This window comes from Engystomops pustulosus, chromosome 3 (assembly GCF_040894005.1).
Source record: "Engystomops pustulosus chromosome 3, aEngPut4.maternal, whole genome shotgun sequence".
NCBI lineage: Eukaryota > Metazoa > Chordata > Amphibia > Anura > Leptodactylidae > Engystomops > Engystomops pustulosus.
The window spans coordinates 59,439,220-59,467,117 of NC_092413.1; the positions used below are offsets into that span (position 1 = coordinate 59,439,220).

The 27,898-nt window shown below is 40.7% G+C and overlaps 1 protein-coding gene across 7 annotated transcripts in view; it reads right to left on the reverse strand.

Moving 5' to 3' along the window:
* Positions 1-19,321: 19,321 nt before the first annotated feature.
* PLEKHG1 (pleckstrin homology and RhoGEF domain containing G1) overlaps positions 19,322-27,898 on the reverse strand; it is a 145,116-nt gene continuing 136,539 nt past the window's right edge. For all 7 annotated transcript variants that reach the window (XM_072140902.1, XM_072140900.1, XM_072140901.1 and 4 more), the window contains 3 exons: positions 27,219-27,326; positions 23,749-25,387; positions 19,322-22,987 (listed from right to left, as the gene is read on the reverse strand). In XM_072140902.1, coding sequence (XP_071997003.1) covers positions 21,885-22,987; positions 23,749-25,387; positions 27,219-27,326 — 2,850 coding nt within the window. In that variant the 3' untranslated portion in view covers positions 19,322-21,884. The remainder of the gene's footprint in view (positions 22,988-23,748; positions 25,388-27,218; positions 27,327-27,898) is intronic.

A 27,898-nucleotide genomic window follows, 5' to 3' on the forward strand; every position in this document is an offset into this window, starting at 1 on the left:
CGAAAATGTGACCGTAGTAAATAAGCCCCATTGTGCTTCATGATAGTTGTAAAATTTAAGTGATAACTTTTGTGTTCATTCTGGAAAAAAAAAATTACATTTGGCAAAGTTTCTGAAAAAATTCTTCATTTTCAAAGTTTGAAATGTTCTGCTTTCCAGACAGACAGTTAAACTACCCAAAAAGCTTGATAACTAACATTTCCGGAATGTCTGCTTTATGCCGAAATGAGATTTTATACGTCATCTCATTCTACGATGTTATGAGGCGCAGAACTTTAGGTGCGATTTTTCAAATTTTCATGAAAATCACCAAAACTCACATTTTGAGGGACAACTCAGCTTCAATTGACTTTGAAATGCCTAAATAATAGTAAAACCCCATAAATTACCCAACTATAGAAACTTCACCCCTCAATGTATGTAAAACAACTTCTATTAAGTCTATTAACCCTTTAAGTGTTTCACATGGGTTAAAACCAAATGTAAGAGCAATGTAGAAACTTTTGAATTTTTTGGGAAAATACATTAATTTAGGCCAAAAGTTATACTTTCATAATGAATAAAATGATGAAATGCTCTGCAAAGTTTGATGCCCAATTTCTCCCGAGTGTAGCGATACCCCATATGTGGTAGTAACTGCTGTACGGGCGCATGACCGGGCATAGAATGGAAGCAGCGCTATTCACAGTAGATTTGTATTGTCACATTGTACAAGCAATACAATTTTAATATTTTTGGTAATGCAAACATATGAGGCTTATTATTTGTGGAGTGAGATACAATGTATAGATAATTTATTTGGGGGGGTCTATAGCTTATTCATGAGATTTTATTAACTATTTCAATGGGGATACAAACAAAAATATACATTTTTATTTTTGGATTTTTAGCATGTTATCTTTATTCTCTTGTTCACTACGATTACGATACTTCATTTATATAGGTTTTCTTATCTTCTCTCAATTTTACTGAGCAAAACCAATATTGGAGGAAATAGCATTTCTTTTTTTACAATCTTTTACTTTTCAGGGGCATAACTTCTGTATTTTTCTGTTGACAGGCCTGGTTGAGGGCTTATTTTTTGTGAAATGAGTTGTTCTTTTCATATCAGGGAACATAACTTTTTTTGATCACTTTTTAGAACATTTTTTGTGAGAGTGTTTGATTAAAAATTGTAATTAAATTAAAAATTACGGGAAGTTTTTTGTGTTTTTTTTTACGTTGTTCACCAAGCAAGTTCAATATTGTTTTAGATTTATTGTACAGATTGAGACAAATGCGGTGATAGCTAATATGTACGTTTTTGTGTTTTATATACTTTATTTGGATTTTATAAGTAATTGGACTGCATGCTCAGTTACTTACAGCCGGGTCCTGCTCGGAGGTGGAACCTGGTGTGAAGAGGAGCCGACAGCCTCGGGCACACACCAGTCCCTGGGGCTGCGGCACGATGAATCGGATGCCCTGCCAAGCAAACTGGGGGGGGGGGGGGAGATCCATGGTGGACACACTTACAGGCTTGACCGCGGCGTGTAATGGGTTAAACACCCGGGATCAGAGTTTTTTTAAACAAAGTTTAAAAAATAAAAAAAATTAATAAAATATTAAAAGTTCAAATCACCCCCCTTTCCCTAGAACGGATATAAAACATAACAAACAGTAAAAATCACAGACATATTAGGTATCGCCGCGTCCCAAAATGCCCGATCTATCAAAATATAAAAACGGTTACGGCCGGCGGTGACCTCCGAGGCGGGAAATGGCGCCCAAATGTCCGAAATGCGACTTTTACACCTTTTTACATAACATAAAAAATGAAATAAAAAATGATCAAAATGTCGCACAGACCTTTGGTATCACCGCGATCGCACTGAACCAAAGAATAAAGTAGTCGTGTTATTTGGAGCGAAGAGTGAAAGTCGTAAAAACTGAGCCCACAAGAACGTGACGCACATGCGTTTTTTTTTCAATTTTTCCACATTTGGAATTTTTTTTCAGCTTCGCAGTACACGGCATGTTAATATAAATAACATTACGGGAAAGTAAAATTTGTTACGCACAAAATAAGCCCTCACACAGGTCTGTACACGTAAAAATGAAAAAGTTATGGATTTTTGAAGTTGGAGAGCGAGAAATTAGCCGAAAAACCCTCCGTCCTTAAGGGGTTAAAGAGGTTGGCCACTTTTCAATAGATCTGTTCCAATAGACATGTCTCATTTACCTGTGTCTTTGCCTCCTGTAAGAGCCTCAGCCTTTCCCTGTTCTCCCCATGCTGCACTCTCCATCCCTACACAACTTCCTGTTTCTCACTCCTGCAGTCCGTCTGTCATGGCAGCCTCCAGTGTGTTTTTTTTTCTCTAGAGGGAAGGGGGGGAGCAGGATGAGTCACAATCTCCTGCTTCAGGTCCCTCCTATTCATCAGTGTTCAGACATGTAAACAGAGTGCACAGAATGGGGGTCATTTACTAAGGATTCACGTTTTTCCGGCGGGTTACGCAAATTTTTCCGTTTTGCGCCGATTTTCCCTGAATTGCCCCGGGATTTTGGCGCACACAATCGGATTGTGACGCATCAGCGTCGGCCTGCAAGCGACGCAAATCAGGGGTCGTGGCCGTAAAAAAAAAAACAGATGGATTCAGAAAAACCGCCGAATTTAAAATTACCTTCACTCGGCCCGGCTTGGTGGACTCCAGTGCATTCATCGACACCTGGTGGACGTCGGAGGAACTGCCTTAGTGAATCCCGGGAGAACCCGAATCCTCCACAGAGAACGTGTCGCTGGATCGCGAATGGACCGGGTAAGTAAATCTCCCCTATTGTCTGCACACAGCACTAAGCATCAAGGATGATGAATGAATTGGTGAGCATTGAAGGATTATTATTAAAGGGGTTTACCCAGGAACACAAGTTAAGCCCTTTCCACGGGATAGGGTCTAACTTGCTGATCAGTGGGGGTCTCAGTGATGAATTCCCTTGGACCCCTCGTTGCTCAGTCAGATCAATGGAGTAGACGGCCACGCATGACTGTTCTGCTCCAATAATCTCTATGGAACTGATGGAGATCGCCGAACGCAGCGCTCGGCAATTTCTGTCAGCTCCATAGAGATTAATGGAGCAGAACGGTCATGTGCTGCCATCTTCTCCATTACTCTGATGGACGGACATGGGACACCATCGGACCCCTCGTTTTTGTGATCTGTTGGGATCTCATCTCTGAGATCCTCACTGATTAGCAAGTTATCCCGTGGATATACCTAACTTGTGTTTGTGGGAAAACCTCTTTAAGGCAGTAAAAGCACATATGGTATATGGTACTAGAATCACGTTTCATGGGGAATGGAGAGTTAGTTTCATATGCCTACTTTTAATCTGTGGTTTAGGACCCTTGGGCATACCTCCCAACTTTTGGGCAAGAGAAAGAAGGACACAAAGCTCCTCCCCCTTTTTCTAAACCATGCCCATTGTCCCACCCTCAAACATAGTATAATATTGAACTTGATCGTCCCCAAATGCTACAACGCCCCTTTATTTCCCCCCCCCCCCCTTCCCATGGACCAATATAATACCCCCAATGCAACTCTGAAACATGTAAAACATATAAAACCCCTCTTTAATTTTATCCTCCCTTTACATTTGGTTTTCCACTTTTATTTATCTCCCCAAACTTACACATAATACTATCTGTACTTCTACCACCACCCCTCCTGTCCTCCATCCTCCTCCTGTAGCCCCCTGTCCTCCATCCTCCTCCTGTAGCCCCCTGTCTTCCATCCTCCTCCTGTAGCCCCCTGTCTTCCATCCTCCTCCTGTAGCCCCCTGTCTTCCATCCTCCTCCTGTAGCCCCCTGTCCTCCATCCTCCTCCTGTAGCCCCCTGTCCTCCATCCTCCTCCTGTAGCCCCCTGTCTTCCATCCTCCTCCTGTAGCCCCCTGTCTTCCATCCTCCTCCTGTAGCCCCCTGTCCTCCATCCTCCTCCTGTAGCCCCCTGTCCTCCATCCTCCTCCTGTAGCCCCCTGTCCTCCATCCTCCTTCTGTAGCTCCTGTCCTCCATCCTCCTCCTGTAGCTCCTGTCCTCTATCCTCCTCCAGGACCCTCCTCCTGTCTCCCAGCCTTCTCTAGCATCCTCCTTTGCTCCAGCCTCATCTTCCTGTCCCCAGCCTCCTCCTCCTGTCCTCCAGCCTGCTGCAGCATCCTCCTGATTTCCCAAACTCCTCTTCCTGGCGATCGGCTGCCATGGTAGCCTACAGTCCCATTGAGACTTGTAGGCCTGCCATGTGATCTCTAATAGCCAGCAGATGAGAGGCTATTAGAGATCAGCAGTAATATTGCTATAATACTGCGATACAGCAGTATTTCAGTACATTATATTAGTAATCAGTACCCTGGAGGGTCTGAAATAATGGAAAAAAATGTTTTAAAAAATTGAAAAAAAAGGAAAATTTTAAAGCAACCCACCTTCCCTAGATCACATATATACACATTATATACTGCTCCCCCACATTATATACATGTCACACTGCCCCCCAACATTATATACCTGTCATACTGCCCCCCCACATTATATACCTGTCACAAAGCCCCCCCAACATTATATACATGTCACACAGCCCCCCCCCACATTATGTACTTGTCACTTTGCCCCCCACATTATATACCTGTCACACCTCCTCCACAATATATACTTGTCACACAGCCCCTTCACATTATATAATTGTCACACAGCCCCCCCACATTATATACTTGTCACTTTGACCCCACACATTATATACCTGTCACACTGCCCCCCCACATTATATACCTGTCACACTGCCCCCCCCACATTATATACGTGTCACACCTCCCCCCCACAATATATACCTGTCACACAGCCCCCCACATTATATACCTGTCACACAGCCCCCCCACACAGTCCGACCCTGGTCCTGGGATCAGGAGACGGGACTCAATCTCTTGGCCCGGGACAATGCGGGGCACAGCGTGAAAATCTCTCAGCCCCCCTGGGCGGTGGGACTTGGGTTAAAAAACGTGACTGTCCCGCCAAAACTTGGACGGTTGGGAGGTATGCTTGGGGAACGTTCAAATGTCCTGAAATTCAGATGTATGAGGATTCATGGGTGAAGGCTTTGAATGGCCATGTGCCCCTCTAGAAGGCTTGGGCCCGGGGCTACTGCTCAAACCACCTGTATTATAATCCACTACTGCCAATGAAAATCTACAGAATTTTACAGAAAACACAGGAAAACCCTACCCATTCCATCCAGTGACTGCAGGTGGCATATCCATTAGGGCCACCATCAATGTGTCACACATTGTCCTTTAACGGGTTTGCCATGCAGATGTCTTCATGACATGTTGACACTTTTTCATCCTCTCCTCAATCCTGATACCATAAGGCCAGTGTCACAGGTCGTGTTTTTTTCATAGCTTTTTTTCGTCCTTGTAATCACATCAGTTTTGCATACTGGCTCTTTAAATGGGTTTTTGCATAAAGTGTCTTAACTTGGCGATGTTTCCCTTGCATTTTTTGTGTCTGCATTTTTTGAGGTGCGCTTTCATTGCGTTTTTCAAAGCAGTTGCATTCTTGAAAACGCATGCGTTTGTGGTCTGTGTTTTGAAGCGCATGTGATTACATGCACAAACAGCAGGAAGAACAAGATCACTGCGTTTTTACAAATTCCAAGACACAGCTGCATGCAATTACTGCACATCAAGTATTGCATTTTAAAATCCGCAAACTTTTAAAAAAATGCATGTGTAAAAGCACATGCGTTTTCAATGCCCCCAAATCAAAACCTAAGGCCGGTGCCACACGCACCGCTTTGTCTGCGTTTGAAAACGCAAACAAAGCCGCACCCACCGGGGCGGGCCATGGCCCGATCGCATCGGCGTTTCTATGGAAACGCCTGCGATCGGGAACAAGCCGCCGGTATTTTGCATTAAATTAATGCAAAACACCGGCGGCTTGTTCCCGATCGCAGGTGTTTCCATAGAAACGGCAATGCGATCGGACCACGGACCGCCCCGGTAAGCGCGGCTTTGTCTGCGTTTACGTTTTCAAACGCAGACAAAGCGGTGCGTGTGGCACCAGCCTAAGGGTGGTGGCACACATGGCATTTTGAACCCGTTTTAGTCCGTTTTTTGGCAAGCGTTTTCAGTCTGTTAAAAAATGCATGTGTTTTTGAAAACTCATCCGTTTTTAATTAGGGTAATTGGGAAAACCGGACAAAAACTGATGCGTTTTCAAAAAAACATGGGTTTTTAACGGACTGAAAACGCATGGCTAATAATGGACTAAAAACGGGTTCAAAACGCCACGTGTGCCACCATCCTATGGGTACGGTCACACATTCCATTTGCAATGTTTATTAAAATGAAAAACAACCAGAACAGAGAGGGGCTTGTGCCAATTGCAGTTACCCTGAGGGTGCAGTCACACATTACAGTTAAAACTGCATCGCAATTAGTTTTGGGGTGGTTTTAGGTGGTATTACTTATTTTAACTCCTCTCGGACCGCCCGCTGACTTTAGACGTCCGCGGGAGCAGGACCCGGTCTCCGGGTGTCACAGGCACCCAGAGACCCTAGGGAGAAGGGAGATGCGGTTCGTTACCGCTTCTCCCTTCTCCGATCCTCCCTGCATCGCGCTGAATGAGCGTGATGCATAGAGGAGCTGAGTGGCGTGACCGCCGGGTCTAAAGGGGTTAATTAGACCCAGTACAGCTCTGATCACCTGTGCCAGTGACAGGTGGGCATTTACCCTGTAACTGAGGCTCTTATAGATGCCTCAGTCACAGGGTAAAACTTGTAATAGAAAAAAAAAAGTAAAATGTAAAAAAACAAAAGTGAAAATGTCCCCCAGGGGTCTATTATGACCTCATGGGGGACATAAAGTAAAAACACACACACACACACAAAAATTAACCCCTTCACGCTCTGCATCCGATATATCGGACGCTGAGCACAGTGACATAACGCTCAGCGTCCGATATATCGGATGCGAGCGCTACTTGCATGGCATGGCAGCAGGCGTATCGTGGTGGAGCAGGCGTAGCGTGGTGGAGCAGGCGTTCTGTGGAGGAGCAGGCGTTCTGTGGAGGAGCAGGCGTAGCGTGGAGGAGCAGGCGTAGCGTGGGGGAGCAGGCGTAGCGTGGGGGAGCAGGCGTAGCGTGGGGGAGCAGGCGTAGCGTGGGGGAGCAGGCGTAGCGTGGGGGAGCAGGCGTAGCGTGGGGGAGCAGGCGTTCTGTGGAGGAGTAGTAATAGCATGGAGGAGTAAGCGTTCTGTGCAGGAGTAAGCGTTCTGTGGTGGAGCAGGCGTAGCGTGGAGGAGTAGGCGTTCTGTGGAGGAGTAAGCGTTCTGTGGAGAAGCAGGCGTAGCGTGGAGGAGCAGGTGTAGCGGGGGGGAGCAGGCGTTCTGTGGAGGAGTAGTAATAGCATGGAGGAGTAAGCGTTCTGTGGTGGAGCAGGCGTTCTGTGGTGGAGCAGGCGTTCTGTGGAGGAGTAGGCGTTCTGTGGAAGAGTAAGCGTTCTGTGGTGGAGCAGGCATTCTGTGGAGGAGTAGGCGTTCTGTGTAGGAGTAAGCGGTCTGTGGTGGAGCAGGCGTTCTGTGGAGGAGTAGGCGTTCTGTGGAAGAGTAAGCGTTCTGTGGTGGAGCAGGCATTCTGTGGAGAAGTAGGCGTTCTGTGGAGGAGTAAGCGTTCTGTGGTGGAGCAGGCGTTCTGTGGAGGAGTAGGCGTTCTGTGGAGGAGTAGGCATTCTGTGGAGGAGTAAGCGTTCTGTGGTGGAGTAGGCGTAGTGTGGAGGAGCAGGCGTTCTGTGGAGGAGTAGTAATAGCGTGGGGGAGTAGACGTTGTGTGGTGGGGCAGGCGTTGTGTGGAGGGGCAGGTGTTGTTCTACGTAGGTTGTGTACTAACCCCACCATGTCCCAGAAGTCATACACTGACTTGGAGGTATATAATTATATGGCCTCCGGATATGGAGTCTGCTAGTGGGGACGAGTGTGGGGACGTTTTGTTTGTGCACCTCTTCCTCATAAAGCGACTCTGAGGAACCCCCAAGAAGGCGCTTTCATAGTAGTGCTGAAGCGCCTAAGTACAAGGACAAGAGAGAGGTTGCATCATGATTCTTGGGGTGTTTATCTCCCGTGGCAGGAGCTGAGCACAAGATGACATAATAGATATTTTGTACTATCCATTAAGCATCATCCTTGGGGTCCACCTGTGGGGTTAAAATGCTCACTACACCTCTAGATTAATTCATGGAGGGATGTCGTTTTCAAATAGGGACAGTTCTCAGGGGTTCCTACTGTACTGATCCCCGAGGGCATCTACAAATGTTTTATGGTGCCAAAAAAATGTAAATGTCGGTACTCCAAATGCCATTGTCTTCCGAGCCCTGCCCTGTCTCCATCTTTTAGATTATTGGCATGTACCCGGGAGAACTTGCATGATGATTTTTGGGGTGTTTGCCTCCAGTTGCATGAATTGGGTAAAATACTTTTGACACTACAATTACAAATTTAGAGAAATTGCAAAGCAAATTTTACTCGACACCGTTCAATTTGTGTTACATTTGAGCCAGGATCTTATGGGTTAAAATGCTCATACAACCCTAAATAAATTCTTTGAGGGTTGCTCTTTCCTAAAATTGGGTCACTACACGGGGGTTTCTATTGTACTGGTACCTCAGGGGCACCCCAACACCAGTTTAGTGAAACGGGTGCTCCAAAATCTAGATTTTACTTGCCCCTTCTCCGGCCTGCTGTGTCCCCAGCCTGTAGACTATTGCTACACATGGGGCATTGCCATACCCGAAGTAACCCACTGAATGATTTTTGGGGTGTTTATCCACAGTGGGAGTTGGGCTGAATACATTTCTTCCTACTTTGGCACATTTGAGAAAACAATGCAATTTTTACACTGCCCCCATCATTTTGTATTACATTTGACCCAGCATCTCAGGGATTGAAATGTTCATACAACCCTAGATAAATTCTTTGAAGGGTTCCCTTTCCTAAAATGGGGTCACTACTTCGGGGTTTCTATTGTATTGGTACACCCCAACACCAGTCTAGTGATAAGGGTGCTCCAAAAGCAAAATTTCCCTTCTCAGCCTTGCTATGTACCCAGCTTGTCAATTTTTGGCACATGTGTGGTATTGCCGTACTCGGAACAAGAATTATTTTTGTGGTGTTTGTCTGAAGTGACATGAGTTTGACACAGTATATTAGGTGCAAAATGACATTTTTGAGATAAAAACACAATTTTTAATATGCACCATTTACTTTGCATAAAATTTTGACCATCATGTTGGGGGTTAAAATGCTCACCACACCCAAAGATAAATTCTTTGAGGGGTGTAGTTTCCAAAATGGTATAATTTCTCAGGGGTTTCTGTTGCAATGGTACCTCACGGGCCAGCGAACATAACATGGCACTCCAAATCCAGACAGGTGAAAATGGAGCTTCAAAAGCAAAATTTTGCTCCTTCCCTTCTTATCCCTGCTGTGTACCCAGCCTGTCAATTTTTGGCACATGTGTGGTATTGCCGTACTTGGGATGACCTGCAGAATGATTTTTGGGGTGTTTGTCTAAAGTGGCATGGGTGGGATACAATATATTAGGCAGTAAAATTACATTTTTGAGATAAAAACACATTTTTTACTCTGCACCATTTACTTTGCATTAGATTTTGGCCAGCATGTTGGGGGTTAAAATGCTCATCCCCAACCCCAGATAAATTCTTTGAGGGGTCTAGTTTCCTAAATGGTGACATCATTGGGAGTTTTCTATTATACTGTTACTTCAGGGGCTCTTCAAGTACACTGTGGCACCACAAAACATTTGCAGTCAAATTGGCCTTCCAAAAACCCAATGGTACTAACTCTGTTCTGGACATCGCATGTTCTGGACATCCACATGTCTAGTATTACTGTACTCGGAAGAAGCAGGGCAAAAATTTTGGGATGTATATTTACCTCAAATTCCTTCTGAATTTGTCCATTTTAGGGCTAAATGAAAATAATCTTATTCAAAAATTTCAATATTTTCAATCTATTTTTGTTTGCTTACAGAGAAAGATTTAAAGGGTTAACAGACTTCTCAAATGCTGATTTGAATAGTTTGAGATGTTAGGTTCATAAAATGGTGTTACTTGTGGGGGTGTATATTACATAAGCCTTTGTAGGGCACTTCCAAACTGAATTGGTCACTAAAAATTTAGCATTTTTCAAATCTCTTGAAAATCTGAGAAGTTGCTGCTAAAACTTGAAACCTTCTCAGATCCGTAAAAAAAATGGAAACTTAAAACAAATTATGGAAAAAAAAATAAGACAAATGGCAAAAGGTTTCTACAAAAAAAAAATTGTAGTATGACTTTTTGTCTAAAAAGTATAACATTGGAAATTTGAAAATTGTCATTTATTTTCAAATTTTTCCTAAATTATTGAATTTTTACCCCCCTAAAAAGAAACTGATCACCGAAATGATAATACTAACATAAACTACAATATCTCACGAGAAAACAATCTCAAAATCACAAGGATATCTTAAAGTGTTAAAAAGTTATTACCACAGGAAGAGAAACTGGTCAAATTTTAAGAAAAAGGTCTGAGCCTTAACTTAAAAACCGGCTGTGTCATTAAGGAGTTAACAAGTAAAAGACATCGAATCAATAGGTGAATGACATTTGTGGAACAGCTTTCTCCTTTAAAATCTAATTCAGTTCAGTTCATGTTTTTCACCTGTGAAATTGACAAAACTGCACCTAAAACCACCTCAAAACTAATTGTGATACAGTTTTAACTGCAACGTGCGACTGCACCTTCAAACAAAAGCGATTGGTAACAAGCAACAGGTGACTTGCATTGTTTACAAAACACATGGTGCTCGTTACCAATCACTTTCAAATCTGAGGTAACGCAGATGTGATCAGCACAAGCCCCTCCCTGTTGCAGTTGCTTTACGTTTCAATACAAATTGCAAGTGGAACTTGTGACTGCACAGACATCCTGCTGCTTTTATGCAGTGGCCATGAGAAAATGGCCTCATGCCCTTTACAGCAGTGAATCCGGAGGCTTATATGGAATGTCCATACACGTCACTGGTTGATTTGAAAGCCATGATCTCAGAAATCTTTTGTCGCTCATGGGAAACCAACATTGTTCTTTAGGTCACTACAATCATAGTGATACCACATGTATGGCGTTTGGGATCTTCAGGGGGGTGGGGGGATTACTTTTTTAAATCTCCGAAATCAGTGCCTTCCCCTAGTAGCCAATAGTTATACTGCCAAAAGTGCATGTCCCACAGTAGCCAAGGTCACAGTGCCCTTCCCCAGTAGTCACGGTGCATGCTCCAATTAGTCACAGTGTCTGCCCTCAGTAGCCAATGGTAAAAAAATAAAAAATGAGAGGGACCTACACAGATCCATGATTATGCCATTTCATTCCTGTTGTTTCTGGTCCTGTATCTATGTAGTAAGCTAAGTTGTGTTAACATATCTATTTAGTAAGCTTGGTTCTGGTAACATGTACATAGTAATCTAGGTTCTGGTATTGCATTTATGCAGTAAGCTTGGTTTTGGTTCTGTTAACCTCTTGTGTCAACACCCTCATCCTCATAGTCTGTAAGCTGTTGCAAGCAGGGCCCTCACTCCTATTGTTCCATATGACTGTTTGTACTCTGTAATGTAATATTATATTTGTACATGTCCGCTCTGATTTATAAAGTGCTACGGAATTTGATGGCTCTTAGTGATCTGGTTCTGATAACATATCAATACAGTAAGCTTTGTTCCAGTGCTGTATCTGTATTAGTTTCTGTGCAATAAGTATTGTTAAATTACTGTTTTTATATACTTAACATGAGATCATTTAAAAACTCTTGACCTATAATACAACTAAATCATGTTACAAACATAAGAAAGGAAACTAATGTGTGAGGGGCTAGATAAAGGAAAAGAAAAGAAACAGGCGCTCCCTTGTGCAAGGAAAAGAGATATTTTTCAAGAAGGTGCTCATAGTAGCGTGCATGTAATTGCGCTCACCTTTGTTTGTTGTGGGAGCAGGCACAATGCTGTATTAGGCACAATGGGGGTGCTGCCACGTCCTTGCCGGGGAGGGTGTCTTGCAGGTAGAATGGCTGTAGTACTGGGGTTTGGAGGAGCTTAATTTCCTCAGAGATACCAGATGAAAAAAAAAAAAAAAGGACTTACTTTGCGGCGCTCCCCAATATCAAAGATACAAGTCAATTTGAGCTTGTTTGTGTAGAATTTTTATTGAAACGGATAAAAATGGTTTCCAATAAAAACATATATATATATTAAAAAGCAATAAAAAGGTCAATGTTATACATAAGCATTAGTGCAGTTATATAGTCAATATCCGGAAATGAGGTCACAAAAATAAAAATTTTTTTATTTTTTTTGGAATAACTTAATTGTTAAATGTTAAAGGAGACAATTTGATATCCAAAACATAAACAATACAATATACAACAATACAATATAATACATCATATACCCTCACCGGCCACTTTATTAGGTACACCTGTCCAACTGCTCGTTAACACTTAATTTCTAATCAGCCAATCACATGGCAGCAACTCAGTGCATTTAGGCATGTAGACATGGTCAAGACAATCTCCTGCAGTTCAAACCGAGCATCAGTATGGGGAAGAAAGGTGATTTGAGTGCCTTTGAACGTGGCATGGTTGTTGGTGCCTGAAGGGCTGGTCTGAGTATTTCAGAAACTGCTGATCTACTGGGATTTTCACGCACAACCATCTCTAGGGTTTACAGAGAATGGTCCAAAAAAAAAAACATCCAGCGAGCGCCAGTTCTGTGGGCGGAAATGCCTTGTTGATCCCAGAGGTCAGAGGAGAATGGGCAGACTGGTTCGAGCTGATAAAGGCAACAGTGACTCAAATCGCCACCCGTTACAACCAAGGTAGGCAGAAGAGCATCTCTGAACGCACAGTACGTCGAACTTTGAGGCAGATGGGCTACAGCAGCAGAAGACCACACCGGGTGCCACTCCTTTCAGCTAAGAACAGGAAACTGAGACTACAATTTGCACAAGCTCATCGAAATTGGACAGTAGAAGATTGGAAAAACGTTGCCTGGTCTGATGAGTCTCGATTTCTGCTGCGACATTCGGATGGTAGGGTCAGAATTTGGCGTCAACAACATGAAAGCATGGATCCATCCTGCCTTGTATCAACGGTTCAGGCTGGTGGTGGTGGTGTCATGGTGTGGGGAATATTTTCTTGGCACTCTTTGGGCCCCTTGGTACCAATTGAGCATCGTTGCAACGCCACAGCCTACCTGAGTATTGTTGCTGACCATGTCCATCCCTTTATGACCACAATGTACCCAACATCTGATGGCTACTTTCAGCAGGATAATGCGCCATGTCATAAAGCTGGAATCATCTCAGACTGGTTTCTTGAACATGACAATGAGTTCACTGTACTCAAATGGCCTCCACAGTCACCAGATCTCAATCCAATAGAGCATCTTTGGGATGTGGTGGAACGGGAGATTCGCATCATGGATGTGCAGCTGACAAATCTGCGGCAACTGTGTGATGCCATCATGTCAATATGGACCAAAATCTCTGAGGAATGCTTCCAGCACCTTGTTGAATCTATGCCACGAAGAATTGAGGCAGTTCTGAAGGCAAAAGGGGGTCCAACCCGTTACTAGCATGGTGTACCTAATAAAGTGGCCGGTGAGTGTATACCTTAATCGGAACCCAATGTAGTGTACTTTAGAAGACTATCGAAGTATCTAGTGGCGCGGTTGTATGCAGAAGTGTTACCAAGGATACTGAAATACGTCAGTGAAGCGCATCGTGGATTGCATGGATCAAACTACGGAAATCGGGAGTGGTCAAAAAGACAAAAGCGTTAACCTTGTAGAGACATCCCGCTTGTGGAGATGTCAGGAGAGATGCAGGGGAAAGAGTAGGATATGAACATTGGACTGATAGCCCTAATGGATATAGATAATAGCTTCGGCTGCTTCATTTAGACCATCAGGAATTAAGGTACGTAATTTACAAATCAAAAAAACTTCCCTACGAGAGAGGGTTTGGTAGCGATTTATATCATTTTCGTCTATTTGATCTATAGGGCTGATTAACATCCTTTTGTCATTTTTTTGGTGGTTAAAGGCAAAATGTTTTGAAAGCCCATGTTTCAAGAAGCCCTTTTTTATATTTCCACGGCGGCTGGTGATACGGTCATTTAGTAGTTGCGTAGTCCTACCTACATATTGTAACCCACATGGGCATTCGATTAAATAGATAACATAGGAGGATTGACATGTCATGGTATTTTTGAGAAGGAAGGTTTCTTGGGTAACGTTCGACTTAATCTGGGTCGCATTATTATTAATGTTGGAGCAACATAGACAGAGTTTATGACCGCATTTCTTGATCTTATGAATGGTCTCTATTTTATTTTCATTTGTCCTTCGATGTTGTTTAATACAGCTAGGTTTTTTAAAGAAGCAGCTCTCCGATAAGTAATTATTGGCTTTTTCAGGATCTGATATTTCAAAAGTTGATCTTTTTCTAGAAGATACCAATGGTTCTTATATATATCGGACACTTCTCTGGATCTGTCATTAAATCTAGTAATAAAGTATATTTTGTTTCCTTACTTTGATCAGTTTTTGGAATCTTGTTTGTGTATTTGTCGTTTTTAGACAGACATACAGGTTGGGAGAGGTTTATTGTTTTTTTTATAAGTTTGTTTCAATACTCTTTTGTTTTGACTGAAGAGTATGTTATCCTTCCATTTCTTGAAATGTGAACTATTGTAGTTGAGGTAGCTGTTCGTATCTACCTTTTTTAAAAAAAAGTTGATGTTGATATAGAGCCATTATTTGAATGCAAATTGAGATCTAAAAACGTTATGGATGTAGAACTATATTTGGATGTAAAGGTAATACCCCAGATGTTTGAATTTAGATATTCAGAAAAGAGAAGCGCTTCTGCTTCTGTCCCTTTCCATATCAGGAACAGATCATCTATATAACTTCTATAGAAATAAATTGGGTGACTAAAAGGGTGTTCCGATTGTATATAATGGGATTCAAAACTACCCATGAATAGATTGGCATATGAAGGAGCAACACGTGTTCCCATTGCTGTGCCACATTTTTGATGGTACATTGTGGTACCATACGTAAAGAAGTTATTTTCTAGGACTAGCTTGAGGACTTTGAGCAGAAGTTCTCTAAAATCTATTGTTAGTGTGGGGTCATTAAGGAGAAACTCGTTCACACAATTGATGCCCTTTTCATGTTCGATGTTCGAGTAAAGTGCACTCACGTCTAGGGTAAGGTAGGATTATGAGCTCGGTAACTGTAGACTGTTCAATTCCTTTATTAGTTGATCTGAATCTTTGAGGAAACTTGGAAGATTAGTGACATAGGATTGTAAATAAAGATCTACATAATGAGAAATATTACTTGTAGCTGAAACTACACCCGAAATAATCGGTCGGCCTGGGTTTTTTTTATCATCCTTGTGGATTTTAGGAAGAAAATAAAAATGGGAAGTAGCTGGAAAGGGGATGAAAAGGAACCGTGATTCTTCTTCAGTGATGGTTTTGTTTTTTACTGCTGTGTCTAGAAGGTTCTTTATATGTTTTTTTAGGGAGGGAATAGGTTCGGACTGAATTTTTATGTAATAATGTGAATCCGAAAGTATATGCTGGGATTCTTGTTCGTAGTATTGAAAAGGTGAAATGACAAGTCCACCCCCCTTTATCCGCTGGTCTAAGGACCAGGTCCTTTTTGAGTGCATGTGTCTCCCCTTTGGTTAGATTTTTTGTTGTTACTCGTGAGTTCTTGGATTTATAAACCAAATGGGCTTTGCAAAGAGACCTAAAATCATCTTGTACTAGGTCTTGGAACATCTTAATGTAGTGGCCCTAATTTTGTAATGGATAAAATCTAGATTTATTCTGTATGATAATCGGTCGCGTAATTGCAGACTCGGCATAAGGAATAGTCGGATTTTCTGGGACAGAGTTTCTTTTTTCTAGTTCTTCTTTCAATAAAAAAATGTTGTTTTATTGTTAGCTTTCTAATAAACAAATTTATATCTAGGAATAGCTCAAAATCATCTGGTGGTTTGTTTGGACAAAACGATAGCCCTTTCGACAGTAATGACACTTCATCTGCTGAAAGTGTATAGTCAGTCAGATTATAATTTTTTACTGTACTATTTTGTTCGGCAGTTTGAGTTCTGTCGGAGGTACTAGGGGGCTTCTTTTTCTTATGGCCCCCTCGTGTTCGCGTTTTGTTTTTTTCTTTTTCTTTGATGGAGAGGCTGAAAAAAAGATTCCATTTTTTTAGTTCTTATTGTATGTAAGGGCAGAGGGTCAGAGGGGGTTTGTGTACTAGTTAAGGGATTCGAAAGTGCCCCGTCCAGGTTAAATGTGGAATCCCCACACTCTTCATGTATTGAACAAGGATGTATGCTAATATTTTGTATATTAGGCAGAGAGGGCTCGTTAATAGAAAAAGGTGGTGGTTTCTTGCCGACAAGTTGGCCGAGAGTGTTTAAATTGTTCCTAATTTTACTTGAGGTATCAGCAGGAGAATCCGGATCAGTTAGACTACTGATGTTCTCTTGTAGTTGTCGGACAGTATACGTGAACAGTTTGTCACGTGCATGTCTAGTAACTGGAGTAGTATTAGGGACTAGATTGTCACTAGAGACCACAGGGGGTTGTATATTTGGGTCATCAGTCTCAGTCGGCTCCCCATATGGGGGTTTTGACTGGTACTGATATTAGTGTTATTTTTTATTTGTAATGCCTCATAGCGGTTCTTATGGACAAAGCGATCTACTTGCTCGGGCATAGCGCTGTTTTGATTTGAAGGATTTTTTGAGAAGTTCGGCATAAAAGTTGTGGTCTCCCTCCTAGGATTCAAATTCTGAAATGACTGAGGGGAGGATTTCGCTGTGGGTTTGGCTAACGGTCGAAAGTTTTTAGCTGAGGTAGTATCGTTGGTGGTTTGGTTTCTATACATGTTTTTGTCATCTGAACCACCAGGGTGTATCGGTTTCGTGTGTCAGGTTCTATATCTAGAGTGATGTCCGTCATTCCTATCTCTAGTTTAATTTATTGAGTAAATTAATTCATTTTCCATTTTGTGTAATCTATCACTAATGTTGCTGTTAATTTTTTGAAAATCTCGGTGTGTTTGGAATTTGGTTAATTGTGTGGTGGTGTAGTGAATGTTATTTACAGCTTTTTGACATAAGACTCCTCTTTTATCTTTAATTGGATTAATAACACTTGCTGAAAATGTATTCAAATTTTCCCAACATAAAGAAAAATCTATGTCATTTGGAAAGGTGGATAGAAAACATGGTCTTAAGCCATGTGGGGCTAGGTTTTCACTTACTGTAGATAGATTTCCAGAAATATAATGTCTATTGCTTGTTGTAGTTCATCCTTGAGCGAATCTTCAAGGATATTGAACAGTCTTACCATAGTCCTTGTTTCTTCCTCAGGGAAGTGTTCGAATGTTGAGGTGTGTTCGATGCAGTGAACTTCACCTTTCGATGACAGTTGTTGGATCAAGTCAATCCTATTAGGTAAACGATCTTGTAGGTAATTCATTTTGATAAACTGCTGGTACCTGGGTGCATCTCTGGTTCAGCGGTTCCAAAGGTTCCCAATTGGGATTCAGCGGACCCGAAAGACAGATCCTAGCGGTAAGGCCGTCCAATGATGCTGATAAAGGAAAAAAAAAAGAAACAGGTGCTCCCTGGTGTAGGTAAAAGAGATATTTTTCCAGAAGGTGCTCGTAGTAGCTTTGTTTGTTGTGCAAGCAGGCACAACGCTGTATTAGGCACAGTGGGGGTGCTGCCACGTCCTTGCCGGGGAGGGTATCTCCGGTTTTTGCAAGTAGAAAGGCTGTAGTACTGGGGTTATTGAGGAGATTCATTTCCTCAGAGATACCAGATGGGAAAAAAAAAAGGAGGACTTTGCGGCGCTTCCCGATATCAAAGATACAAGCCAATTTGAGCTTGTTCGTGTAGAATTTTTATTGAAACAGTTAAAAATGGTTTCCAATAAAAACATATATATATTAAAAAGAAATAAAAAGGACAACGCGTTTCGCCCCAGGGACTGTGGGGAAGGGGAGGGCACAACATTTTATTTTTTTTACTAGATGTGGTCATTTTTGGCATCGGTGTGGAATCTGTACCAAATTTATTCAAATATTGCATGCCTCTTGGTGAATAGGCATACAATACAAATTAGGACCAAGTTCACATTTCAGTTATTTCATCAGTTTTTGCATCAGTTATTTTGAGTCAAAATGTCTTGTGTTCCAACACACAGAACAGATGCAAATATTTCCATTAAATCTTATCTTTGTGAAATCTCCACACTGGGTTTTAGTTCAAAATAACTAAACTAAAAAACTGATGCATGAAATGGTACAATTCACTGCAAATAGTTGTATGCGTACAAAAATTACTTCATAATTCCAGTGCACATCTACTCATAAATTGCTTGACAGGTTCCATTAAATACTCTTTAGAAGGTGGCATGCAAAAGAAAAATACTCAAAAGGTTGTCCAGGTATATATTTTTATAATAAAAACAAAATGAGTATATACTTACCTCTCTCTGCGCTTCTGATCATCTTTGTCACCAGCAGTTACTGCCGGATCTCCATTTATAGCGGTCAACAGTGCTGGCCTGAACACAGCTGAGTACCTGCTACAGACTGAAACTAATGCTATAGCAGAGCTATGGTCTGGACGGCACTGCCAACCTCTGTATACAAAGGTGACAGTGAAAGGCGGTTCTGCAGCTGAACATGAGAGGGGAGTATATGCTCTTGATTTATTGTTAAAGCCCCCCCCCCCATTCATATGTAAAAAATATATACCTGGACAACCCCTTCAATGCCCAAAGGAGGCGTGGCCTCACAAACGTGGCTGGTGTAGGGAGTTGTGTAAGTGTTAGCCAATGTGTCCAAAGCTGCATGGAACACAAAAAATAAGTAACAAACTTTTTAAAAATTTCCAGATTATGGTTATGGACTTTGTCACTTTTATAAATGCATATACAGTGTCATATTATATGTGATAAATGTGATTGAAGAAGATATATAAAAAATATTTGGATAAACACACTTGTGACTTGTTTTAGCTATGACTGATGGTGGAGTCTATTATTGTTTGCAGATCCCGTTCCATTGCATGAATAGAAGCCATGCTATTTTATCTACAACCCCTCTAAATTGGCATAAATAAATGACAAGGATTAAAAATAGTTAAGACGATTGATTGAAACACTGATTTTATTTTTACCTAAGCATCATAAAATACACATATTACAACAGGTACAGCATGAACTTTAACAAAACAAATGGATTTGAAATGTTCTAAATGTACAGACGTTTCTCTTTTAACATATACAAAAACATCAAAAGTGCAACAAAGAGAATGAAAAAGGCTCATCCATAGGACAAGATGTTAAAAAAGTCAACTTCAAACATGAAGCCAAAACAAGCAAATGCATATACAGATCTTGACCTAGGGTTCTATACAGCATAGTGCAGGCACTACATTTAGGCTACAGACCCACCACTACAAATCAACAGTCTTCTACCATGTACAAGAAAGTCTACACTAATCCATATAGTTTAATGGTAAGAAATCTACAGCTTACTATATACAAGTGCACAAAAACTCTGCATATTGCTGCTAACGCTTAAGACTTTTGCCTGAAAAGTCATATCTTTACAATGACTATAGTCCATGAAGCAGTTTCCAGTTAATGCAATTCTTCAATGGGCTTGCCTACATTTTATCTAAAGCAAACATAACTTATGCAAGTAGATCAATAGGAAATTTCTAAGAAACAAGATATGTTAACATATAGAGAACCTGGCAGGGAATGCAATAACACAACAATAGGTTGTTTTCTCTTTAAGGGCTTATTCCATCCAAGGTTTTCCCTATACAGTGTTACAGCTTTCTTCAGAAATGCATGTTGTATATAGGATATAGATATATATATATAATTTCTTTAAGTAAAGAATCTATAGAACTTGTCCTATGGTGCTGTAAACCTCTGTTCTTTACAAGCCTAGAACACCGATTGGACAGCCACTGATGGATAGCCTTTCCTGCCAGACTGTGCCTACAGAGATCTCACATTGTAGACCCATAACTGGACCCCTATGCAGGTTTTAAAAAAAGAATTTCATTTTGCATGCATGAGCCATTTCTGGTAAATCTATGTCTATACAGGTGATTTTGTGCTTTGAACTAAAAAAAAAATTCAACTGTAAAAGTAACTGGTCCCAGAATAACTGCGTAAAGAAAAGGACCAAGGGGATGGGATGGGGACTAATGTGATGAATCACACAATTGAACTATCCAACAACAGGTCCCTGCCATGTGGTATATACCCATTTATCTGGATGTAGAAGCCTTGTCATTTAACATCAAGTGTTTTACTCCTTGTTTTTTGTAGTGTAGTTTCGTTAACCTCAAGTCGGCATAAGTTTTCTAAAGCTAGTGTCAGAATAGAATAGAGAATCCAATAATTTAAGGCTTGATATGCTCATATATACAAATGGCAACTAACATTTTATCAAACAAATAAAAGATAACATATGCATCATTGCTCTGTTAACAAGTAGATAATTATCTCTGCAATCTAATGCAAGTTAAGTTACAGGTTATATAGCCAATGTTCAGATATTTACAGGCCACCATACAAAACAATAGCAACAAAACATTACTGACCCCTCTGTAATTTACTATAATAGATAAAATGTATGGAATGTACACGTCTCAGTGCATAAACATGCAGAACTAAGAAAGATACATTAAGGACAAAAGAATCCCTGCAATGCAGAAGGCCACAATATAATATGGGGAGATATTACAGCAATACATTACCATGCCAACCTGTTGCCCAAACAAGTTGGAAGCAAAAATTGTACAATGCTTTAGGGCTTAATATAGCTGCATAAACACTAAGATTAGAGTATCAAAAGGCAACTATACAGCACAATGTTTAAGGTGCGTTATCATGGTGGTAAATTATAAAACCAAAAAGGCCTTGGTTGTTTCGAAGCATCTCAGTGGTAGCAGTATGCGTGCTGACCACTGCTCCAGGCAAATTTCTTCTCCATGTAATTAAAAATTGGGACCCATTTCTAATGGTTGAAGAGGTCCTCCATTAATCATGTCATCACTACTGTGGTGGGAAACTCCTTTAATGCGAATGGACGGTCACTAAATGGGTTACCCCTTTAATGTGTTCTAGTTAATCTACATCAGAAGTCCATTCTGATAAATGGAGGAAAATGCAATTGTGAACTAATTGTAACGTATGTTGGTTTTTTAATGCACCATTTACTTTATAAACATTCTGGATTTCTATGAGTAAATGAAAACCAGGGCCTTATCTAGTTTTATATTCTCACACAACGAGTATGTATTACAAGCTATGAAATAAATTTGGTATGAAGTTTCTTAACTTAAAGTGATGACTGTATTGTATTTTCGGTTGAACTAATGTGTTATTATTATCCATCCAATTTCCATCTTGTTTACATTGTGCTTTATAGCAATCCTTATGCATTTTCTTTTAACAGTAAATCAGTTGTACAAGTCATATTACCAGCTATTGGACTGAGTTACTAAACATTGTTTTCTTTAATGATTCTGGAGAATGCACGCTATACAGATATGTGTAACTTGACTTTATATGTAAACAATACAATGCAACAATTGCCTAGAGTGCTGCAGTAAAACAGTGTATGACATTATTATGCTGTAATACAGTAGCTACAGTACTTTCTATTTTTGAAAAAGGAAGAAAAATATTCAAGCAAAACTACTTGAGCTAAGACATTGAAATTTTTCTCTTAGAGACTGGACAATATTTTGCTGGTTGGAAGGAGGTGCTCTCCAGAGATAGTCATTCAGTTTACCAACATCATCATAACCAGCTAGATTGGCATCATGTGTGTGTTTCTCACTTAGAGATTTTACTGGAGTAGTGGGCATGCTGTAGGAATATGGAGTGCTGGTGCTACATGGAGTTTGAGCAATTTCAGAATGGCTTTGCATATTAAGCTTTATTGGATGGTTGGAAGCAACCACAGGCTCATTTTCTTCATCTTCTGATTTGATCTCCACATAGTCATCATCGTCATCATCTCCATCACCAGCACCACCAGAGTCTTTAAAATTTGCAAAATAGTTCAGAGTAGCAATTTGAGCATTTAGGGAGGAGAGCTTGTTTAACACCAAGATCTTCTGGGAGTCTTGTAAAGTCATCTCGGAACTCTCCTCTGAATGTTCCTTTTCCTCAGTATAGCCACCACCAAAGTCATAAATATCTGACAATCTTTCAGGCTTCAAGTCACGTAGAGATTGTGGCGATGTAGGGATTTTATTTGATTTAATAGGCTCTTTTGTTCTATGGGTGAACATTGAGGATGAAGACTGTGAGCGAATATATGGCTGAGTTTTTTCACAGACCACTCGCCTTCCCAATGAACGGAAAGTTTGTTCCTGACCTGGATTTTCATCATGTTCTTGACTTATTGTACTCCACCTCTGTAGATGTAAGCTTGATTGACTAGATTTGACCAATGATGGAACAGAGCATGCAGAGATTATGTTTCTTTTCTGATCTTTAATCCCATTCGATGAAGTGTCAGATTTTGCCTTGTAGTCTTTTATATCAGGCCAGGTAAAAAAATCGCCTGTATCACCATTGATGTTTACAGTATGCAAACCTGTATTACTTTGCTGCAACAATTTACTCATCGGAGCAGCATGGCAAGCTTGTTGGTGCTTATGACTTGACTTTAAGACAGGTGAACTTTTGGGACTTGTTTTAGGTTCCTTTGGAGACTTTGCTGGTGATTCCCGAAAAATAACCTGGTCATACAACTGGGAATATTCTGCAATTCTTGCTCCTGTGAATACATAGACATAACATTAGTAATTATCCAAATAATTTTAGGTTTGTGAATAATAAAAACTAATGGTTTCAGTACCCCAGACGAAACGGATAGCACAAATGGAAAATCCATATCGGACAGTTCGTGATTCTCAATGGTAATTTTTATGGCTGAAATTCCAGGGTAAATCTTAAGGACCTTCATGCTCAGCTTTACAGGAAATCAACCACTTATAATATGTATTTGTGAGCTAAGCTCACTTACTGTTCGGTGATTTCTTACAGAAACCGGTGATACTTTTCTTTTTACAGGAAACAAAATCTCTTTTCCTAGGAAATTAAGTTTTAAAATCAGGCTTCACTGCTATTGCGCATGGTGTGTGCTTAATTCTGCCAAAAAAGAGCACCATAGCAGTGTTGCTTGGCGCTGTGTCGTATGGAAAGCAGTGGAGCGCACTTTTTGAAAATCTGCGTACATTCACAGCTGAATGTTCGCAGATTTTTACTCAAACCTAAGCCTCAAGATGGATCTGCTATGACAATGGAGGCTTTGGTTTTATCAGCCCCGGTGTATGATAAATTTACCCCATTTTCTCTTGAAAAAAAATGCAAAAATCATGTGGTCCCAAAATTTTAAATCTTACAAGTAATTTTTTTAGAAAACCGGCTCGGTTTCACAAAAAACTATATATTATAGAGCATGGCTTCTATCCATTCATCACATCCTGTATAGAATATTATTTGATGGTATTTAGCTCTTCCTTACAGTGATCTTACCTATTGCTGTACCCCCTTGTTTCTTCTCTTCCATTATTGCAGCAAGATCTTTTGATTTCAGCTTTTGTGATTTACAAGATGGTTGTTCCTGTTCTGGAGTTTTGATTTTTAAAAGTTGGTTGGCTTTCTTTATTTTTTGACTGTATTGACGGGCCATCAGGATAACTTTATTTTTGGATTTTTCAATGCTATCCAATCCCTGGGAAGCATTTATAGAATCTGTATAAGATAAGGTACTTTGTGACGAAAAGAAAGGAGACTCTATAAACGTCACTTCACTAGAAAGGGAGGTTCTCTTCAGACGGAGTAATGAGCTGTCTGGGGAAGTTGGGGGACTTGAATCCTCTTTCCGGATACTTTGACAGTTGCTCACCATCGTCCTTGGAAGAGGTTTATTGTCTGGTAAACATAAGGATGATATTAAAAACTGTGATTCTCTGCTAAAATGAGACCTGCTCATTACATGTCTCTTTTCACGTACATCATCTTTACTGACGGGAAAAGAAGCCAATGATTTGTCTTTCTTCTCTTCATTTTTCTTTATGTAATTTTCCAAGTCATTCCAGATCTCATCTACTTCTTCAGACAACTTGTCAGCAGCTGTTTTATGAGGGGTAGAACTTGAGTGTGAAGAATTGCTGAGCAAGCGATTATAGTCCCCTCCTAATGGCACACGGTGATCAGAGGATTCATCTTCACTAAACTGAAGGCTATCCTCTGACACAAATTGATCTGAGTGGTCATAACATTGAAAATCTCCATCTAAGACCAAAAAATTATTCTTTTTAGAACTTGAATTTCTGGCTACACGCTCCAGTGATTGCTCTGGAAGGCATATGGAGTCATAAATATTTTCTTCTATTATCCTAAGCTCTTGAGAACTGGAATTAGGTGTTCCCCTTCTGTATATTGCTTGCTCTTTGTTTGGCACCGAAGTGTTCTTTGCCTTTTCATGGCCTTTTCCTGACCGAGTTTCAGTGTTGATGTTACTTTGATAACATGGTTCATAGCTAGGATTATTATGATAATCAGAGTCTTCTCTTCTTGTAAGGCCCATCTGTTTAAGATCATCATAACTAATATTATCATATACATGCTCAATATCATCAATTGTCAACTCCTCTGAGGAACCAAGGGAAGAAAACTTTTGCTCAGATTTGCGTAAACTTTCATAATTAGCGACCTGATGACTGATATGATTCTGTCTGCTTCTCAAATTGCAAGAACGCGATTTATTTTCTCCTACACTACTAGCACGCCTGACAATTTTACAGAAAGAATTATTTACAGGATCTTCTTGCATTAAGCCCAGGTGCCAACTACATGGACGACTGGATGCAGTTCTTTCTTCTTGTGACCTTGAGGACTCTAGCTTTGAACATTCATTTGTCATAAACATTTGATAATCATCATCCTCATCATTGTCATTGGGTGATCTTCTCGGGGGAAACAGGGCTTGTCTAATTTGATGATCTGTCCAAATATTCCGCAAGGCGGTGGTATTCCCCAGCATATTCATTATTAAAGTGTTAGTTTGTGAGACACTTTGCTGTCTGTCAAAGGGGTGAATAGCAGAACATGAAAACAGCTGGTTTGTACTTGGCTGTGATGACTCATCATCTGACTGATCTTTTGAATTCTATGGATAAAATAAAAATGAAGCCAATGTCATTAAAGTTAGCATAGGAATTCCAATGAAACTTGTCAGTAGTTTTGTCAAAAGCAAATACAAAGCTGTCCATACAAAGCTGCAGTCTATGTTAAGGAGAATTCCCGGATATCTATGTAACAATAACTGTTCATGTGTTATTAGCAGCTGGACTATAAAAAATACATTTATATTCCAGGCCTGTAGATTTTGCAGAACAAAGATGCCTGAAATATGATTGCATTTTCCCCAGTCCTGCTGCTACTACACAAAGGTATTCAACAGATTTTTACAGCTGTCACCTAACACTGTCTGCAGCATTGTATGGTCTAAATTGCTCATGAACAAAGTCTAACCAATTACATATTTTCATATTAGTTTTAATACATGTGGGATACATATCCAGATTTCCACAAACCGGAAAATCTAACTCCCTGCTGTATTCATGAAAACCTTGAGGCTTCTATCACGGGTATGGCAGTATTATCATACATTGAATGGCTGATCTGGTGACCAAAAGTGAACCTATATATTAGTTATGTGCATTATACATAATGATTGTCACTGCCTGTTGCACTAATTAGGATATCATGTGTATATATTATAATTATATATAATATAAAATTATTCTATTATATTTTATATATTTTTATATTATTATAATGCCTTTTTATCCCTTTACACCTCTGTGAAATATATACTTAAATACTTTTGTGAGATGCGATTTAGGGGGATATCCTACTCTGCAAAGTGGCAAATCTCCCATCTCATCCTGCTCTATAAGGCCTAATGAACACAATCATTTCAGTCTTTTTTGTGCTGCCAGATCATGGCTAAGCCACAAATTTTAGAGCAGGTCCTATCCCTGCCTCAATCTCCGGCGCGGTCGCTATTTTCCTGTGGACATCTAAAAGGCTTAAACAGGCTACAAACATGACTAGTTTGTGGCCAATCATGCACACATGTTCTTGTGTATGAGGCCTTAACTATAGGAAGAACTACACTTACAACATGACAGGCTCCTTTGTAAAATATACATGCTCCTTTTTCAAATAAAAGCACTTAATTTTACCACAAAAAACTGGAAAAACCTTTTGACTCATTCACAGCAATGTGCCCATTTAATGAAAAGTCCAGGAGCAGCATCTCCCCCATTAAAGGGGTTTTCCCATGAAAGAAAATCCTCACATCTCAATCCCCTAGTGATGTTAACACAATGAAGATCATTTTAACGCGCCAGGGACGCGTCTACTGTAGGGGCAACTGAAATTGTGTACACCAGGACTGATACAGACAGGTTGGAACAAAAATGCAGCATTACACAGATATAACAGTGAATTAGATAATGTGCTATTTTGTTATTCTGACTACACATAAGAAACTTGTCTTCGTGGGAATACCCCTTAAATGAAATGTCCAGAAGCAGCTGCCCCCTATTAATGACATTTTCACAGCATTCCCACCAATTAATTGAATTTACAGCAACAGTTCCTCCAATTAATGATATATCCAGTAGTAGCCCCCCAAATTATTATTTCCAGGAGCAGCAGTCCCCCATTAATGAAATGTCCTCTTCCGAACTTCGGGATCCCGGCAGTGCAGGCACGTCTATGCACTTGCCTGCGTACGCACTATGATGTCAACAGCCCGTCATAGTGTGTGCGCAGGCAGAGTGCACTGCAGGACAAAGAGGACTCCATTGGCTGACCGCTGAAAGGAGAGTACTGCTGAAAAACTCGGCTTATACCCCAGTATATACGGTAACTGATATTCAAGACTAACTTCCTATTAAAATGTGACCTTACCCAGGGGAAACACTTACCTCACTGTCACACAAGCTGAGGTTAATACTTCTACGTTTCTCCACATTCTCTGCAGCCTGGCTGTTCTGTCTCTTTCTTCCACCTTTAACCTTTTGATGGGAACTGTGCTGTAAATTTTTAATTTAAAAAAAAATGTACTTTTGTAAAAAAAACATAGACCTGAAAGCATAGATATAAATATCACTACTGCTATGAACAAAATGATGTTAGACTAAAACAAAAGCACATAAATGCACACCTCCTAACCATCCCAGATTTTGGCTGTGGCCTGGCTGGAGGTTACGGATTTCCGTGATAATGCAGAGCGCCATCAGCATTCAGGTACCCATGCATCATACACACACGCGCCATTGGGGGGGGTGGTTTGGTGGGAATTTGTCACACTCTCCCCTGCACAGCCTGCGCTCCTTTTGGTATCTATAAACTGCAGCAGTAGTCAGAGAGTAGAGGAGGAGAGCAGGAGATCAAGCCGGGCTCAGGAATGGAAGGTGAACAGAAGAGGTATGTATGATGAGGTTCTGCGGCAACTGAGGCGAATATTATGACATTCCTTCTCAACTGAGGAGTGTATTACAAGGTTTTAAACCAGATGGGGTGTGTGGTTATTAGGTTCTGCAGCAGCTTTCAAAATAACTTTAGGGGAGGGGAGCACAAATATGTGGTTCAACATGGAAAACTA